Source organism: Rattus rattus, chromosome 1 (assembly GCF_011064425.1).
Source record: "Rattus rattus isolate New Zealand chromosome 1, Rrattus_CSIRO_v1, whole genome shotgun sequence".
NCBI lineage: Eukaryota > Metazoa > Chordata > Mammalia > Rodentia > Muridae > Rattus > Rattus rattus.
Window position 1 is genome coordinate 35909455 of NC_046154.1, and position 20296 is coordinate 35929750.

Here is a 20296-nt window from a genome sequence, read left to right on the forward strand (position 1 = left end):
ATATCTAATAAAAGCTGACTGATTACAAGGAGTTTAAATCTTTGTGCTGTTCAACTCAGATCTTTTTTGTGGAGCACAGGGAATTTGTTTGTAATCATGTTCTTTGTCCTTTTCAAGAGGCATCTATAAAAATATTAAAATCAATCTCTATAAGTTTTTAAGATGTAAGTTTAGGCAATACCCACGGAATAGTCTTACAAAATTTTAAAAAGAGGATCTTTTTTAAAAAAAAATCCCACATGACATGTTAACATGACCTTCCAACTCTAGCCGTGTGGAGTAATTAATTTATCTGAATTTTATTTAGTGGAAAAAATAATTTTTGTAGGCTCTTTGTCAGTAAGAGATCATTTCTAAGAGCTACCGCCTTAGCAGCCATATTACTTAATAAGCTAATAACCTGCTGTCTTTCAGGCACTATATTTTCATAGAATTTAACCAAGAGTTTCCAGAAAGCAACTTAAGATAGGAGCCAAATCCCCAGTAGTGATGAACAGATAAACGCACACCCAAAAGGCTGGGCATGATCAGTCCCAGCATTCGGGAGGCAGAGGCAGAGGCAGAGGCAGGAGGATCCCTGTGGGTTCATGGCCAGCCTGGTCTAGTTCCTGCACAGGCAGGGCCACACAAAGTAGACCTGTCCAAAAAAAAAAAAAAAAAAAAAAAAAAGCGTTCAAAATTCTGAAATTTTCTCTTTTAGTCTAATTAAGTATTTAATTAGTCTAAATAAATTAAGCACTTATCTAAGCATTAATGAGATGGTCTGGGGAAGAGGACATCCTTCATATATTGAATGACCAATAACCTCTGGAAATTGAAACAGCATAGGCTGAATGCCTTATGCCCTGGCTGTGGTTGTTTCTGTACTAGACGTTGAGCTTGTTTCGACATTTTTCCCTCCCATAAAGAGACCATTGATACTGATTTATACCCCCTATTACGGAAAATCAAAACAAAAAACCATTTAAACAAAAATCAAGCAAGCAAGCAAACGAGTGGTGCTGCTCTGTGACTACAAGGTCCTCTGTGCTCCCCAACAAAAGCCCTTTCTAAATCTTATCTCCAAGTTCCCCTCAACCTTAATGAACTTGGACTTTCTCGGGTGGAAGAAGTAACTGCTCCTCTGTGGAGAAGTACTGAAAAGATTCTATGTGGACACTCCGAGGTACTCATGTAGGTACTTAAAGAAAACTGTAAAGACAAGTTCTTCTGCAACACTAGCCACCTTTTGTTGTTTTGAGGTTGGGTCTCATGTAGCCCTGTCTGGCCTTGTGAATTTCATGTACTGGGATGACTTTGAAGTTCAGATCCTCCTGCTTATACCTTCATTAGCACTGGGATTATTCTGTTTTTGGGTAGAAGAAATAAATGTCAACTAAGAAAATACCTCCATCAGGTGGACCTGTAGGTAAGCCTAGGGACATTTTTGATTGATGAGTGAGGTGGGAGGGGCCAGCTCACATCAAGAAATGCCACCCCTCAACAAATGGTCCCTAACTGTAGCAGCGAGCAGGCTTGAGGGTGGCGAGATAGACAGCTCAGCCATTAAGAACACTAGCTACCTGTTTGAAGGACTCATGTTGGATTCCTAGCACTTACGTGGTGGCTTATATGTCTGTTACTGCAGTCCCGGAGCATCCAATGCCCTCTACTGGCCTATGTAGTTACATGGCGCACAGACGTACGTGCAGGCAAAATACCCATAACACAGGAAAGGAAAGGAAAGGAAAGGAAAGGAAAGGAAAGGAAAGGAAAGGAAAGGAAAGGAAAGGAAAGGAAAGGAAAGGAAAGGAAAGGAAAGGAAAGGAAAGGAAAGGAAAGGAAAGGAAAGGAAAGGAAAGGAAAGGAAAGGAAAAGGAAAGGAAAGGAAAAGGAAAAGGAAAGGAAAGGAAAAGGAAAAGGAAAAGGAAAGGAAAGGAAAGGAAAAAGGAAAGGAAAGGAAAAAGGAAAGGAAAAGAAAGGAAAGGAAAGGAAAGGAAAGGAAAGGAAAGGAAAGGAAAGGAAAGGAAAGGAAAGGAAAGGAAAGGAAAGGAAAGGAAAGGAAAAGGAAAAAAGAAAATCAGGCTGAGCACGCCGTGAGCGGGGAGCCAGCAAGCGGCATTCCTTCATGGCCTCTGCTTCAGTTCCTTCCAAGCTCCTGCCGTGACTTCCCTCGATCAGGGCTATAACCCTCTAGGTGATAAAACCCTTTACGCGATAAATTGCTTTTGGTTATATGACAGCAACAGAAACCTAACCAGCACAGCGACCATGGCCTGTTTTTGTAGTGATGGGGGTCAACCCTCGGGCTTCGTCTGTAGTAGGCGAGAACACAGCTAACTGAGCTACGTTCCTGGCCCAACTGTCCTCATTTCTAGTGACGTCGGCTGCTACATCAAACAAGGCAGACGCTAAGCACTCCCATCCTTATAGGAGGCGCCATGATGGGAGACTGCTGTGGCCAGAGATCAGAGGAAACGGGATGAATGGGCTGAAAACGCGGGCCTGTGCCTGCTTGCTCTTGAGTGGGCAGAGTCCCTGGTGAGTGCGAAGAGGCCGAGCCTTAGGAATGGTGACATCACAAAGCACAGCTCACAGTGGCTCCAGAACACCTGGACTCCCCGGCCACTTTCCCTGATTTATGTCTGATTCCTGAAGTCTCTGCACATGTAGTTCCTGGAGCTGCTATCTTACAATGCCAACATCTCTTTTTACAACTTCCTCCTGGGACAACCTCTTAAACGCTCTTGCTCGCAGCTCAATATGGAATTGGTTACAAGCAACTTTTGTGGGAGAGACTACTAGTGCGCCTCCGCCGACAAACTTGGGGATACTAGATAATCTCGCTCCAGCTGTGCAAATCATCCTTGGGATTTCCTTTTTGACTTTATTGGCAATCGGATTGTTTGCCTTATGGAAACGAAGCATTCGGTCAATTCAGGTTGTATACTCATAGGGAAATTTTAAGTATCTTGCAGGGTATTTGTTGGGATTTGTTGTTCTAAGGCAGAGTGGTGTCTTAGGCTGGCCTCGTAGAACGAGGCTGACTTCAAATTTATGATCCTCCTGCTTCATTAAGCCCTCACCCCGAACTCTCACCACCAAGGGGCTAAGACATCAACAAACACCACCATTCCTGACTTAAACCTTAATTTGTCTTACCTGTCTTTCATATTGCTTCTACTCCGTTTTAAAAGTCCATGAAAGAAGTTGGGGGTGAGCCACTGTCTCTGTCTCTTGAGTTGATTGAAACTATACTATCCTTGAAAACCTCCCACCAATAGGGCTGTGAGCAAAAATACTTTTTCTCACAACAGCGTTTGGCTTGTCTCTAATATAAAATAGATTTGGCCAGGTGGTAGTGGCTCATGCTTTAATCCCAGCTCTTGGGAGGTAGAGGCAGATGGATCCTTGAGTTCGAGGCTAGCCTGATCTACAGAATGAGTTCCAGGATGGCCAGAGTGAAACCCTGTCCCCCAAAAAATTGTTTGAACAAGTTCATCACTTGAGAAAGTTACCTGAGCCACAACTTAATTGATCATTTGTCTCCGAGAGCCTACCATGTCCTATACTGTTCATAGGATGAGCAGTGTAGGACAACCAGGTTCTTTTGTGTGTGTGTGTGCGCGCACGTACACATATGTGTGTGTTTTATTACTGCCAATGATGTTAATGTTTCTGCTGTTTAACTGATAAGGAGTTGTGTGGGTTAAGTCATTCCAGGTCTTTTCGTTATTATGCTTTAACAAGATAAGGCCCCAGAAACATACAAGGGCTCATTAGGGGAAATAGAAGTTTAATATCCTGGGATTTTAAGGAACATTTGGAATTTCAATAATTCTGCTTAACCCTCAATGATAACAAGAACTCATTTATAATACAGTCTTCAGGGATATGGGAAGTCTTAACAACTCCATGAGATGGAGTTTACTTTTCACATGAGGAGTGAGGTGGAATTTTGGGTGCATGGAGGCCCAGTGGGAAGTGACATAAGTGCATGGAGGCTCTGTGGAAATTTAAGATAGAACTTAAGGGAGGCTTTTGTTCTGTTTTGTCATGAAAGACTTCTGTAGCTTAGCTGACCTCAGATTCACTAGATAATGAAGGCTGACTTTGAACTTCTTTTCTTCATCACTCTGCCTACCAAATTTTCAACTTAGACAATCCTGGGGACTTTCTTAAAGGGTTGTTTTTAAGAGTATACAGAGACACTATTACTGGATCACTTTATAGTTTTCTCTTCTTTTTCCATTTAGGGAATCATGGTTGAATCTGAAGTTTAACTTGAGAAAACCCTACATAATAGGCAGGCCAGGAATTATCATGTCCACTTTGGAAGTGGGGTAACTTGGTTCCTGCCCAAATTCATATGATTTTGTTAGAGCTGGAAGGCTGGAGTTTGAACCTCACTTTTAGGATTTCAAATTTAATTTTTGTTCAAAATCTCATATAATAGAATCCAAAAATAAGCATAAGTTATGGATACAAGATTATGTGTGCACAAACACACAGACATATTTCAGTTGTCTAATAAGAGTATAAATTAAGAACACAACATTTCTGGTTTAGTGCAATCAGATGATTGGCTGCTTTGACCACTTTAGGCAAAAATCACAAAAACAGAAATCAGGTGTGGTGATGAATGACCATAATTCCATCGTTCGGAAGGTGGGGGGCGGTAGGATGATTGGAAATTCAGGGTCATCCTTGGCTACACAGAAAGTTGGAGGGTCAGCCTGGGATACATGAGAACTTGTCTTTAAAGAAAGAGGGAAATTGGGGTGGGGGAGACACGCAAACAAAAGGAGCAATACAGCAGAGTAACATTGTGCACTCGGGGCAGACTGCTTGGTGTACATACATCTTTGGTGGACGATCTGCTCTGAACTGAGATCACTCATTTAACCCCTACCCAAGTTTTCTTATCTGTAAAATGGGCTTGCTGAAAGTGCTGCTTTATAGGATTGCTACGAGGCTTAAAAGGAATAGAATGTGTTCCTTAGCCTACATATACTCAGTAAGCAGTGTTGGTTGCTACAAAGGGAGAAAAGTTATGGTTTTATTCTTATCCTTCCAGGAGTCTGTTGTAACATAGTAAAGCAATGTTTTTATGACCAATGTCTTAATTGCTGTGATGAAACACCATGACCAAGCCAACCTGGGAGGAAAGAGTGTATTTGTCTTACACTTCTGTATCATTCATTGTTCATCATGGAAGGAAGTCAGGAGCTCAAGCAGGAGTTGATGCAGAGGCCATGGAGGGTTGCCACTTATTGGCTTGCTCCCATGACTTGCTCAGCCTTTCTTATAGAAGCCAGGACTACCAGCCCAGGAGTGGTCCCACCCGCAACAGGACAGGGCCCTATCCCATCAATTATCAACTAAGAAAATGACGTACGGGCTTGACTACAGCCCCATCTTAGGGAGGCATTTTCTCAACTGAGATTCTCTCTTCTCAGATGACTTATGTCGAGTTGACAAGAAACTATTCAGTACCATCAGTAAATCTTACTTTTTTAGACCTCTATGCTTGGGAGAATTCCTGGACCCCAGTCTTGGCTTTGTCAGTTTCAATCTGTGGTCTTGAACATTGACATAGTCCACACTGGAAAATGTCTACACGGGTGTGTCGAGTCCTGGGTTCTCCTGCATGAATAGCTCGTAAGCTGGCAAGCTAACTTCTAAAACAGAACCCACCACATGGTAACAGACTTAGAGCCAATGAATCTAATATTATGCTTCTTATTTGTTTTGTTTCTTTTTTTTAAGATTTATTTGTTTTTTTTTATATGAGCATGTCCAGCTGCATGCCAGAAGAGAGCATCAGAACTCATTATGAATGGTCGTGAAGTTACCATGTAGTTGTTAGAAACTGAACTCGGGGACCTCTGGGAGAGCAGCCAGTGCTCTTAAGTGATGAGACATTTCTCTGGTCCCTTATAACTTTTTAGTAACTAAATACAAATTAGATCCCTGACCTAACACTTCAGTTTGTAAGCTGATGGTGATCAAAAGATTAAAAGTAGGAAGGCTGGAGAGATGGCTTAGCAAAGATAAGAGTATTGGCTGCACTCCCAGAGAACCCCAGGTCTGATTCTAAGCACCCACACGGCAGTTCACAACCATCTGTAACCTCTCTTTTGGCCTCCTTGGGTGCCAGCCAGGCACGTAAGTGGTAGATTTACACACACGGAAGCAAAACTCATACCCATAAAATAATAAGGCATCTCTCTGAAATATTTTTAAAACGGTTAAAAGTAGGTGCGAAGCTGTTTTGTCGAGTCGAAAGCTTGGCTTGTGGATGAGGGATTGGTGTACTAGGAGATCGTTATTCTGTTTTGGCTCTGTAGCTGTGACATTTCACACGCATGACCAAGTGACGCTCATCTTGTTTCGTTTTAGAAAATAGTGGTGTTTGTGATCACACTCTACCAACTTTACAAGAAGGGCTCAGATTTTTTTCAGGCTTTGCTAGCCAACCCAGACGGAAGTGGTCGCCAGATTCAAGACAATAGTAATATCTTCCTGTCGTTGGGTCTGCAAGAGAAAATTTTGAAAAAGCTTCAGATGGTGGAAAACAAAGTGAGAGACCTGGAGGGGATGATCGTCGCCCAGAAACCCGCTGCGAAGCGGGACTGCTCCTCCGAACCCTACTGCAGCTGCTCTGACTGCCAGAGTCCCTTGCCCACATCAGGGTTCACTTCCACATCTGAAATGTGATGAACTTCAATCTTTTCCAGAAAAGCACTGCTTCCCTCGTGTGTGCAGTGGTGTATCAATAAAATAGAGAACTATATTGAAATCACTCTGCGAAGATCTGGTTCCCTCTTCAGCAGGGCCTAGCATCTATCTACTTTGTGTGCAGTGGGGTAATGTGGGGTAAAGATGGCTGGAAACGTCTCCAAGGACGGGTTTTGTGGCTTGGTGGTAATAAAGGATTTCACTGGGTATGAGACTGCCGGTCTCAGAAATCTGATAAACTCGGGTATAATTTAAACCCTAAAAGGGGCGCCCCTCAGCCCCATCAATAAGAGGGAACTGCTCTTCCCGCGTCTCCACATTCACCCATGATGACTGTACACCTAGGTGGATTCGGTTGCTGCTGATGCTCCTCGCACACTTTGGGGCAGGGACATATTAGAGGATATGGGTGTTGTCCTTAAAATGGACAGTTGGGCCTTCTTTGATGACAGCACGGAACATGAACAACTGAGACTAACAGGCCACCTAAAAGGGGATCACCCCCCAATTCTATGGGACACTATCCACCCAGGGCCTCCTTCCATACCGTACTGCTGGCCTGGCTGTCACATGCCAATATCTGGGTGGATCAGTGGCCAATCACTGAACCAAAATTATCCATACTCAAAGAACTGGTTGAGGAATAACTTATACTCTGTCACTTAGAACCCTCGACCAGTAGACATAACACCCTCATCTTTGTCATAAAAAAAAAGTCAGGAAAATATAGACACAAGATCTGAGAGCTACCAATGAACAAATGGAAGAAATGGGGACTACTCAGGTGGGACTGCCTCATCCTGGTGCCCTCCCATCCTCCTATCACAGACTAGTGAAGGATTGAGGACTTTTTTCCAAACCCCCTGGCACCACAGGACAGATGCCGCTTTGACTTTACAGTGTGGGAACCTGATATGCAAAAACAAGCTAAGAGACACCAATGGGCAGTCCTCCCACAGGGAATGAAAAATAGACCCACCATCTGCCAGCTGCATGTGGCTGAGGCACTACAGGCAGTCCATAAAGATATTTTAATCATCTGCTCCCTCACTGCTCCTAATAGACTTAGGAGAGCTTAATCTGTGGGTTGCCCCCCTGAAAAACTTCAATCAGTCCTCCTGTATGCCTTTCTGGGATTCTCTATTTCTAAGTAGATTAGATCCCTGGTCTTTATTTCTCGGAAAGAGACCTACTCCTCCCCGGAGCTTCAACAACTGTATGGGACTATTAATTGGTTAAAGCCATTTCTCCCGATCCCCAATCAAGACACGAGAAATCTCTTCTCCCTATTGGGGAGCCCTGATAGCCCCTCTACTAAGATTACCCTTACCCACAATGCTAAGAGACTCCTGCAGAAGATAATGACCTGCTTGTTTGGCATGAGCCTTAATAGACATAATCCTTTGAGGCCTTCGTTGGCAATAATTATGTGGACTATGGAAGGGGGTCCCCAGGGCCCCTGTGGCAAATGGTCCCCTCATGTGGCTGCTCCAGGCACACACAGATCTACATAAGGTAACCCTCAAATATGAAATCTCCTTTAAATTGCCATGGGGGGGGCTTGGCAAGAAGAACTTATAAGGAACTTAATAAAACAATACTGCCCTTTTCTCTTAAACACTCTCCATCTTTATGGGCAGATTCCCTTAGTTTGCAAGAAATGACAAGCACTCCTGATAACCACTGATCCCCAGATAACCACCTGGTGGCCCTTCCCCATTTACCTATTGAAATTAAGCCCTACCCAGTTGTAGCCCAATCCCTAAGGCCTCTGTGGCCTTTTCTGATGCCAATAAACAGGGAGAGGGATTTTACTACAGAGGCCAGGCTTGAAGGATATTACTCACGTCCTTCCAAACCATGGATCAGTCCAATTAGGGGAGTTGTTGAGGCTTCTGAAGATCTTCAAACTCTGTCTGTCTGAGTCTGTTGTATTTTCAGACAGCCAATATGCAATACAAGCTATTCGAACACTATCATTCTTCTACATAAAAGTCCAGAATAGTCCCATACATGTCCTTATAAAGTCCCTTCAAGGAGCCCTTGAGAATAGGGCACATCGTGGTTCATTTCTCACATCAGATTCCACTCCAGGCTTCCAGGAATCTTGGCTAAGGGCAGTGAGTGATTGACTTAATGATGATGACTGGCGACCAAGGAGAGGCTCTTGAAACAGGAGAGAGCATTGCATCAACAATTTCGCCTTTCCTCACAAAACTTACACAAGCTCTTGCCGGATCATCCATGAAAGAACGCAAACATCTTGCAAGATATTATGCCACCTGTGCCCTGTTTGCGTCATTGGGGCCCCTCAATTAGGGGAGATGTCAATCCCTGAGATGTCAACTCCCCAGTGCTATTTGGCAGATGGACGTGACTCACTATCCATATTTTGGTAATTTTAAATATGCACATGTTATCGTAGATACTTGCTCTGTATATGCTGTGGCCTTGATGGGAGAAAAAGCCTCACATGCCGTCAAGGCTGTGAAGTCTGCTGTGTTGGTTATGGGTATGCCTCAGACTTTGAAGACAGATAATGACCCTGCCTATGCCTCTCAACAATTCAATGAGTTTTCTGCCTCATGGAGTATTAATCATACTTTTAGGATTCCCTATAACCGTCAAAGCCAGGCAATAGTAGAAAGGTCCAATTGGACTCTAAAGGAATTGCTGACTCAGTTTACCTCCCCTGAGTCCAAACGTGACCCTCACCTGGCGCTGGCGGAGGCCTTTTTTCACCTAAACTCCTCACCTTTGATGATCAGGGATTAAGTCTTGACTATACACATTGGGCTTTCTTACCCAGGAATACTACTCTTCCATTGGTATAGTGGAGAGATCCCCTAATGTCAGGATGGCTATCACCTGCCCCTTTGCTGACACAGGGGCTAGGATATGCTTGTGTTTTTCCACAGGACTCCACTCCAGGATGGGTGCGGGTACCAGACATCCAAACAGAGGACAGGCACGAAGCCTCCCCTACTCAGACCACTCTGGCTAAGGAGATGGTGCTTGTTAAGAGATACGACTCTGCTTGCCTGTGATCCTGTTTTCATGTCATTTGCCCAAACTCAACGTTCAGCGGACAGTTCTATCAGGTACACCACTGATTTTGCTGAAAGCAAAAAAAATCCCCAAAGAACATTCGGTTGCCAAAGGATTTGGGATCCTATTATGTTGAAGTAATTCACTTTGTCAAGTGACTTCTACTGATTACACTCATGCAGATGAATTTAGTCACAGTCGAGAAATTCGAAACCTTAATCTCAACATCTTTAGTATCATCTCAGCATATTTTAAATTGGAGCTACATATTTTAGTTGGAACTACAGGATTATCAAAATTCACTATAAATAATTATTATACAAATTGGCAACATTACTTTGTAGAAACTATTAAGTAAATCATATTTACTTTTTGGTCAGAAAAATTCTGACTTCACTTTTCAAGTAAAGTCAGTGTGAATTTCAAGATAAAACCGATACTGAGCTGTGATGTGTGTGTGTGTGTGTGTGTGTGTGTGTGTGTGTGTGTGTGTGTGTGTGTGTTGGTGTCTGAAATAAGGTCTTGTTTGGTTTAAGGGCAGGGGCCACCAAGCCTGCCTATTTGAGGTTAGAAATGGAGTCCCATAGGGTTGGAGATTTAGCTCAGTGGTAGAGCACTTGCCTAGCAAGCGCAAGGCCCTGGGTTGGTCCCCAGCTCTGAAAAAAGAATAAGAAAAAAAAAAAAAAAGAAAGAAATGCAGTCCCAGGACACACAGGTAAATGCCTCCTCTGACTTTACATGGGGAGGATAAGATGAAATGTGTAAATGAAAATCCTACTCACTAGCGTCATTTTCACCTCTAATATTCCCGAAGTCAGAACTTTCCAAGACAAGCCAAACAACCCCAAATGCCTCGTTTGGCTAGTTGTCCCGGAGATGCACATCTAATCTTTAGAAGAAGGTTAATAGAAGAAACGGTAAGTATTAGAGTCTCTCTCATCCTTCCCAGCTACTTCTAGGTGGGAATGGGGTCCACCCTGTCAGTTCTCGCTAAATATTTCTATAAGCCGGTTTACCCGCGGTTAAGCACCGCGGTCCACTGCCCTCTCTTGGTAACCCGCCAAAGCAAGGGAGAGGCGGAGATCACAGTCACCCAGGAAGAAGTCCCGGAACCTTTGAGTTTGAGTCCCGCGCGCAGAATCCGGAGTGATGTTTCAGGTGCACCGCCGCTCAGTCTTCGGGCCGGAAATGGGAAAGGTGGGGCAAGTCTTATTCTAGCAGAATATATAGGTCCTTGAGAAGCCGGAGGGGGAAGAGTGTCTTTGTGACACTGCTGGCAAAGCTAAGGGGATGGGCGTCTGAAGAAGCCTTCGGAAAGGACCCGTATCGTGGTGACACCACTGGCACTTTCTGAGGGACGCGTGTCGGTGTGGCACCGGTGCTAGCCGAAGGAGCGGGTCAGATTGGGTGACCATGGGGATGTGGGCATCGGTGGACGGTATGTGGGACTTCCCTGCGGAGAAGCGAATCTTCGGGGCGGTGTTGCTCTTTTCCTGGACCGTGTATCTTTGGGAGACCTTCCTAGCACAGCGGCAGGTAAGCATGGGGCTGTGGTGGGGGCTGACCTCAGCCTCTGGACAGCCTTAGGCCAGCCTGAGCCTCGACTCAAGCCCCTTAATCTTTGCCGGGCTGTAGCACCAGTCTATACGCCGTAACCCCCAGTGAGCTTCCTAACTTTTCCCAATGGTGACTATGGCTTTGAGTGGGTTTTGGAAGTTGTTTGCAACGTTGTAATGGGACCCAAGCCTGTTAGCGTCTATTGGAAGGGAAGAGCTGCCCTTCCGTCAAAACTTGAGCCTGTCCATGCTTGCTCTACAGCATCTTAGAATCCTTGAGCCGGGGCTTGACCCCTTCTGTCGTTGATATAAGCTTTCTAAGCGGAGGTGCTAAAATTTTAGATTAATGACATTGATGTTACCATGCTCAACCTCAGGATTAGGAAACCATTTTTCTGGAGAAACTTTTCAACCGTTCTAAGGCTCTGCACGCCTTTTGAAAATCCTAACAGCAAATGTTTGGGACCCCAAAGTAAGAGAGTGTGTGTGTGTGTGTGTGTGTGTGTGTGTGTGTGTGTGTGTGTGTGTGTGTTTCATTAAAATATCTCCTTTGTTTTTGTTTAAAACGTTAAATAGTGCAGTAGAAAAGCTAACAGTTCCCTGGAGATAGCCATAATTAACAGTTTAATTAGAAATGTGAACGTTTAAGTGAGATGGACTGTGTAACAACAAAACAGGTTGTCTGCAACGTTATAATGGGTCCCAAGCCTGTTGGTGTCTAATGAAAGGAAAGGACAGCCCTTCCGTCAAACTTGAGCAGGTCTATGCCTTCTCTACAGCGTCTTAGGATTTTGGGGCCTAAGTTTGGACAACAATCGTCTATGTTGTCCTTGAGAAACTTCCCCTTTAACTGCTGGATCTGTTTCTTGAGCGTTGCAGCCCTTTTCTTCTGCAGTTTTCCTTTAATTTACACTGTATATGACTTTCTTTGCCAGGCAAGTGCTTTTCCACTGAACCACATTTCCTAGCAGCCCTTCATGACTCTCTGGACTGCAAGTTTTAATTTAAAAATTCTGTCAGTATCAGGCTATGTGTACCTCAGTCTTTAGTATGTTCAACCTGTTAAAAATTACTGTAGCTAGGTACTCAAAGCTTCCTTAGTTCAGAATTGCATAAGTACCCTTGCTTGAAGCAAACATGTAGTATCAAAACAGCAGGGTGAGTTACTGAGTACTTGTCTGACAGAGTTTACTAATAAACAGAACTGCATATTTTTTTTTCCCAAGACAGTTTCTCTTTGTGTAGCCCTGGCTGTCCTGAAACTCACTGTAGACCAGCCTGGCCTTGAACTCACAGAGATCCATCTCCCTCTGCCTCCTGAGTGCTGGGATTAAAGCCGTGCACCTCGACCGCCTGGCATTGTTGCATTGTTGTAGGGTTATTCTTTAATGCCTTCAGCTTTTTGTTGGTGTTAACATACAACAGGAAAAGTATTTGTTGTAAAACTATTGTAGAAGGTCTACTATACCTTTGGTATCTGCTCTCTAGGGGCTGAAATTACCCTTTAGAATTTGACATAATGAGAAAATTTGTTGTAGAGATTTGATGTTTCTGTTAATTCCTAACTCTTACTTAATTTGACCTTTAGGACCAAGTTTAATGATGATTCATTAACAAATTATTAAATGTATTATGTAAATAACAAAGTATTAAAGGCACTTAATGTGTGTTGTGAGCATACTTCTCTCTTTTCTTGCATTACTTTCTATATTGTAAAACATACCTCATGATCAGGAAGAATGGCCCCCTCATGATGTCACAACTTTGGTTCACACAGGCAAACTGAAAGTGTGTTGGCAAGCCAGATGGCCATTCCACCTAGTCAGCTGGCCTTGGAATTGCTTTTGTCTGCTTTTCATTTCCTGTGTCAACTGTTTCAGTGGTCAGTGTTCTTGACTAAATGCAAGACGTATATGTATGTGACAGATTCTACAAGCTTACATGACAAATTAATGCTACAGACTGTTTAGTGTTTGACCGCAAATTACTACTGTGTAACAAAAAATATTCACTAAAGTGTTTTTCTTCAAAATATTTCAGAGAAGGATATACAAAACAACGACTCATGTACCACCAGAGTTAGAACAGATCATGGATTCGGACACATTTGAGAAATCACGACTGTATCAACTGGATAAAAGTACATTCAGCTTCTGGTCAGGACTCTATTCAGAGGTGGAAGGCACTGTGAGTAATTTATTTTTTGGAGACTCAATTCTCGTATTGTTTAAAACTTTGTAGTGCTTGGTTTTGTCCTTTTTGCACATCTGGCCTGCAGGTATGCGTTAACAGTCCAGTGTCAGTGGTCTCTAGCCGGGCCAGCAGAGTCCAGGTTGGATTGAAGAGGACGTATCAGTGGTGTGTGCGTGCACCAGCATTTCAGCGGGGCCTGCTTGGCTAGGTTCCTTCTACATTTCCACCCTTTAGTTTTTATTTTTGATAACCTAGTGAGAGTCGGAGTTCTTCGCTCTGGCCTTGTTGACCCTACCTCGGGAGGCCTTCAGTATAGTTGACCATGCCTGTCTTAGGTTGACTTGCCAAGCAGGTTCTTATCCATCATTGGCTACCGGCTCTCAAAGGACAGCCATCTTGGAGGGCATATCAGGGTGTGAGGAGGGAGCCTAAAGAGAGGCCTCTCAAATTCCTGTTAGCCATGCTGTAATCACCTCTCTGGGTGATTAGCAGACTTCACAGCCTTGACGGCATGTGAGGCTTTTTCTCCCATTAAGGCCACAGCATATACAGAGGAGCAGCAAGTATCTACGATAACATGTACATATTTAAAATTACCAAAAGACGGATAGTGAGTCACATCCATCTGCCAAATAGCACTGGGGAGTTGACATCTCAGGGATTGACATCTCCCCTATGGAGGGGCCCAAATGACAAAAGCAGGGCGCAGGTGGCATAAGATCTTGCAAGATGTTTGCGTTGTTTCATGGATAATCTGGCAAGAGCTTATATAAGTTTTGTGAGGAAAGGCGAAATTGTTGATGCAGTGCTCTCGCCTGTTCCAAGAGCTCCTGGTCACCAGTCATCATCATTAAGTCGGTCATCTCATTGTCCTTAGCCAGGATTCCTTCCTGGTAGCTGGGATTTGATGTGAGAAATGAACCACGATGTGCCCTATTCTCAAGGGCTCCTTGAAGGGACTTCGTAAGGACATGTATGGGACTATTCTGAACTTTTATGTAGGAATCTTTGCCTGTCACCCAACAGGGCATCGAGAGAGGTAGTCAAGACCACTCCAGGGCCTGACCTGGGGTCAAGGTCTTTGGTGGTTATGGCTACCATCCATTTATGAAAGTCATCATTATGAACTGCAGCAAACCAAATTGCTGGTTAGGGCATTAAAACCCTCCCAAGCCAAGTGTTTAACAAGCATGTCTCAGGCGGGTCACAGATGGACCCTTCTCTCCACTGCCTCAGTAGTCCTCGTGAGAAAGTCCATAAAGGACATGCCAGATTGTTGTACAAGGTTATGAAGTAGTCAGAGATCTCTGGGACTGCGTGCTTTAAGGGCCTTGAAAGACAGATCGGCCACCTGGTTGAAGTAGGCATGTTGGCAGATAGTAAGTAGCTTGAGTAACTGGGTTAATGTATGCCCTGTGGCCAGTCAGCATGCCTAGGGTGATGTTAAGATTATATTCAAGATTTAATCATGCCTGACTCTCAGCCAGATCCTAATAGGCTTACTGCCAATTTAGGAACATGTCATGGCTCAGGACCACTTTAAGGAGATCATACCAATCATAATAGGTTTGTAAGTGCATAGCCCACTGTTCTAAGTAGAGAGAGGCACGCCCCATTTCATTGGCCATCTTTCTGATTAAAGTGAGGTCAGCCAGGGGTGTAGAGACCCAAGAGCGGTTGGCTGAATCATGGCCAAGGTTGACAGGATAAGCCTCCAGTCAGGTCCTATGGGCCAAGGGAGGTAGCTATGCAGCAGGGGGTTGTGGGAACCCAACCACAAGAGGCTGTAAGTGTTGGGGAGGCAGGGTAATAACATCCCTGGCACATCATGGAGACTGGGGGTGGGGGCAGGGCTTGCAGCCAGCACCAGGCATTCGGATGCCTTTGAAAGGTGAGGTGGTTTTGCTGGTGCCACATCCTCGGCCCTCTGCTCCCCTTCCTCATCAGCCCAGGAGTCCGATGTGGCTGAGAGGGCCGGAGGAGGGGCAGTTATGGATAAGTTTATACTTGCTTGCCTGTTCCTAACAATGTTTGTTGTGGAAGGTGATAACTTCCTCCTGGGAAGGAGATTTTAGACTAGCAATAGTGGCAAGAGGAACTGGAACAAAGAGCCTGGGTGGGAGGAGGAGGGAACTCTCCCCCATTTCACCTTGAGTTTCCAGGCCAGAAACAAAACCCTCATCCATAAATCAGACTCCCACATGTTCTCAGGAGAGAACTGCTGCTGCCTCAGTCCAGAAGGTTTCCAGTTCCAAGGCCTTGACTCTCATGCCCCTAGGGATGGATGTCTCCTTCGAATTTGCTCCCGCCCTTGCCTGATCCAGCACCAGCATCAGTTGTCTCCAGCCAGGCCGTCAGATTCTAGGTTGGCTTGGGGAGGAAACATGAGCAGTGCACACACCAGCCTTACAGCTGGGCCCTGCTTGGCTAGGTTCCTCCTACAGACATTAACTTACTCTCTCTCTCTTTTCTTTTCTTTTTTTTTTTTTTTTTTTTTTTGGAGCTGGGGGATCCAACCCAGGGCCTTGTTCTCACTAGGCAAGCGCTCTACCGCTGAGCTAAATCCCCAACCCCCCCTTACCCCCCCCTCTCTCTCTCTCTCTCACACACACACACACACACACACACACACACACACACACACACACACACACACCATTTTGCCTTGTTTCTTTGCCTCTAAGAAAAACTAAGCAGGCCTTGTATAACTAATTGTCATAAAAATGACAAACAGGGAGAAAAATATCCAGACTCTCTGAAAGCAACTTTACCTGATATCTCACAGGTGTCCATTAAAACTCTTCCAAGAAATGGAATGGCTAACAGTATGGCACTGTGCCTGGTAATCCTAACTATTTAAGAGTTGAGGCAGGAGGATCACTTGGGTCTGAGATGGAGACCTGGGCAGTACATCAATACTATAGCAGAACATCGTCAAGAATTGGTATGGTTGGGAATGGAAAAGGGCGGAGTAGCAAAGCTCAGGTGGTGTCTCTAAGGTTTGTAGTGCATTTGCATGGGTGCGTGAGCATGGGTAGAGGTCAGAGGTTGACTCTGGTATCTTGTTCAGTCTCCGTCTGTTTGAGACAAGTATAAGTCCTTAATTCTGGAGCATTTGTTAGTATTGGGAAGAAGATGAAAATAATGCCATCCTAGGTCAGTTAGTTCAACAACTGTAGCATGTGCCAGGTACTAGTGCCAGAGCAGAGTTCCTTATGGCCACAGTGGAGCTAACTGTAGCAAAGTAGACGTGCTTGCACCTAGAGTTCAGTTAGATTATTTAAACAATCACCTGTAAGCGAGTGCCAGATTCACCTGCAGGCTGTTGGGTCCTGGCTTGCAGCCTTTGCGCTGTGGCCAGAAAATGTGTACTCCTGACGTAGGCTCCGGTGCTGCTGCTCTGGTTCTGTTCAGAAGCCATACTTGAGACCTGTGCAAACCAGTGCAGCTCATAAAACTCCAAATGATAACTAGGTGTGGGGATGCACATCTATAATCACAGCTCTGGAGACTGGTGGAGGGGGATCATTCTGAGTTCAAGATCAGCCAAGGCTACATAGTGAGTACTAAGCCAGTTTTGGCTGCATAAGACCCTATTTCAAAAAACAACAAAAATGTAAAAGATGAGTAGTATAAAATGTGTCTAAGTTGGAGAAAACCTCTAATGAAGTGTACCGGAAGTGTAATGTGACAAGAACCATGTAGAGAGCAGCTGGCAATGCCAAGTAAGGCTCGAGGTCACCATGGAAAGAGCTTTATGAGTAGAGTTTAAGCCAGATGTTGTGGTGCACACCTTTAATCCTAGCACTTGAGAGGCAGAAGCAGGTGGATCCTTGTGAGTTTGAGGTCAGCCTGGTCTACAAAGCAAGTTCTAAGACAGTATAGCTGCATAGTAAGACCCTGTCTCATGACAAACAGAAAAAGTAGTTAAAAAAGCAAGTTGTGAATGAGACAGTCTGCTATCCTTCATATGCAGACTTAAAAGTAGATCTCTGTATTTCATCAATACATATGTAAAAATGGAGGGATATAAATCCATAAAATATGATTGTTTCCAAGCCCTTCAGACTGGATTGTAGATACAGCTTAGAGCTAGAGATCCAAGGCCCTGTATTCAATCTCCAACGAAAATAAATACATAAACAAACAAAATAAATCCTGTCCAGGAGGAGCCATGTTTGAATTCATAGCTATGAGCTTCTAACCAAGGAGGATGGTTGATCTTGAGTTCCTGACTTCCTATTTGGAGAAAACTACATTGGTTCTTGACAAAGTGATCTCTGCAGCCTCATTTTTAGTAGTACCTATGGCAGTCATTGGAGTTTCTTTAAAGTGGTGCCAGTGACTGAATCCAGGGCTTCATACATGCAAACTCCACCAGTAAGCCACATCCCTAGCCCCAGAGTTGACTGAATGACTGAATGACTGAATGAATGACTGACTCTCCTTCCTTGCTTCCTTACAACTGGGGATGGAACTCAGGGCCTCCCAGCGTGCTAAGCAATCACTCCACTACTAAGATGTCTGTCTAGCAGCCAGTTGCTGTTTCTCCAACACTGCAGAAAGGTCTCACTGTTTCTTGGGCTGGCTTGAACTCACTGTGCAGCACATGCAATCTTTTGTCAGCCTCCTGGGTAGATGGGATTACAGGCTGCAAACATACATTGTTTTCATGATTTGAGCTACTTCATGGTCTCTAATGTTCTTAGAATGTGACTTAGTGAATGTCTGTTTATGTATTTGCCCAAGGCAAAGAACGGTAAGGGCCTACTCCTGAAGCCCTGATTCCTGCTCCTGCCTTAGGATTCAGTCTCTTATTCTGTGTCACAGCCTGGTGAATAGACATGACTCACCACTTCCATATCAATAGTAACAATATTTTAACCAGGCATGGTTTGTGCATACCATACTCCCATATGTAGGAGGCAAGAAGGTCATTTAAAACCATGAGTTCACATACTGCCTGGGCAAATAATTAGATGGCATCTCAAACAAACAGAGCAAGCTAATACTTTTCCTGACTGAAAAGGACACTTTCCTTTCTTGGAAAAGCAACTTATAAAGCCATATTGCCTGGTTCAAATTCTGTCTGTTGTTCATTACCTGTGAGATTTGGAACAAGCCATTTAACCCTTGTAATCTCAGGTGGTTAATAAGTTTTCATTTTGGTCTCTTGGCATGTTTTTACTTACTTTTTTAAGCCATTATGATTAACATATATGATTCCTATTTCTAGGGTTCATTGGTGTTTTTGATACATTGTAATAATAATGATCATATCAGGATAATGAGCATATTACCATAAAAATAGGTGTGTATGTGTGTGTGTGATACAAACATTGAAAACCTCTCTTCTACTTGTTTTCAAATTCAACTATACAAAGACCAGAGTCTGTTCTGTATATGACTTGTACTCCTTAGTTAATTTTGCCTATCCTCATTACTGGTTTTTAGTTTTAATAGGCACGTAATATTTATGCACATTTATGAGTATAGTGTAACTTAGAAAATGTATACCATGTATGACAATCAGACCAGGGTAATTAGAATTTCCATTTCCTTAAATATTTTTATGCCAGAAACCCTCAGACCTATGGTTCTCTTAAAATACTTCATAAATTGTTGTACACTAAAGTACAGATTTGTTACAGATGCCTGCATTAAACCCGACTGACTGACTGTTTTGATATCCATTATTTAACACACTTCTAGATTGATTTCTCCTATCTATCCTCTTCAGTCTCTAGGGACTACTGTTTTATTTTCCACTAAAAGAATGATTTTTAAATCTTTTTAAAAATTAATTAATTTGTTGTTGTTGTTGGTGGTGGTGGTGGTGGTGGTGGTGGTGGTGGTGGTGTGTGTGTGTGTGTGTGTGTGTGTGTGTGTGTGTGTGTGTGTGTGTGTGTGTGTGGAGAGGCATGCACGTGTGCCTCTGTGCATGTGGAGATCAGAACCACTCTTGGAAGTCAGGTCTCTTCTCATCCTTTACATGGTTCCGAAAGGCTTAGCAGGCAAATGTCTTGACCCTCAGCTTTCTCTCTGGACCTATATTGATTTTTTTCTTTCTATTTCCACACGTGAGACTCCTTGGTTTGCCTTTTTTTTTTTTTTTTGGTTCTTTTTTTTCCGGAGCTGGGGACCGAACCCAGGACCTTGCACTTCCTAGGCAAGTGCTCTACCACTGAGCTAAATCCCCAGCCCCCTCGGTTTGCCTTTTAAACAGGTTTTTTGGAACGTAATTTACGTACTATACAGTTTACCCATATACGGTGTTTAGGCAAAAATATCTCAGTGGTGTAAACTTAGTGTCTCAATGGTTTGTATTCTTCTGAATGTATATTTTATTCTGAATGAGTCATGCCCCCCTTCCTGTAATTTACTTAGTTTTTCCTTATAACGTACTCTTTTTTAAAAATTGGATATTTTATTTATTTACATTTCATATGTTATCCCCTTTCCCAGTTTTCCCTCTGCAAACCCCTATTCATCCCTCCTCCCCTGATTCTGAGGGGTGCTCCCCACCCACCTACCCATTCCTGCCTCAACCCCCTAGCATCCCCTTACACTGGGGCATTGAGCCTCCAGAGGACCAAGGGCCTCCCCTCCCATTGATGCCAGATAAGGCCATCCTCTGCTACATATGCAGCTAGAGCCATAGGTCCATCCCTGTGTACTCTTTGGTTGGTGGTTTAGTCCCTGGGAGCTCTGGGGGGTCTGGTTGGTTGATACTGTTGTTGCAAACCCCTTCAGCTCCTTCAGTCCCTCCACCAACTCCT

At 43.9% G+C, this 20296-nt stretch overlaps 2 protein-coding genes across 3 annotated transcripts in view; both read left to right on the plus strand.

Moving 5' to 3' along the window:
* Window positions 1–2178: 2178 nt before the first annotated feature.
* Tmco2 (transmembrane and coiled-coil domains 2) lies at window positions 2179–6781 on the plus strand. Its single transcript, XM_032898916.1, has 2 exons — window positions 2179–2920; window positions 6382–6781. Exons 1-2 carry the CDS (start codon window positions 2675–2677, stop codon window positions 6697–6699), a joined length of 564 nt encoding a protein of 187 aa, XP_032754807.1. The 5' UTR covers window positions 2179–2674; the 3' UTR covers window positions 6700–6781.
* A 4084-nt stretch (window positions 6782–10865) lies between these two features.
* Zmpste24 (zinc metallopeptidase STE24) overlaps window positions 10866–20296 on the plus strand; it is a 34736-nt gene continuing 25305 nt past the window's right edge. The window contains exons 1-2 of one of the 2 annotated variants that reach the window (XM_032898929.1): window positions 10866–11304; window positions 13365–13511. In XM_032898929.1, coding sequence (XP_032754820.1) covers window positions 11182–11304; window positions 13365–13511 — 270 coding nt within the window. In that variant the 5' untranslated portion in view covers window positions 10866–11181. The remainder of the gene's footprint in view (window positions 11305–13364; window positions 13512–20296) is intronic. The other variant, XM_032898937.1, reaches the window with a different exon arrangement.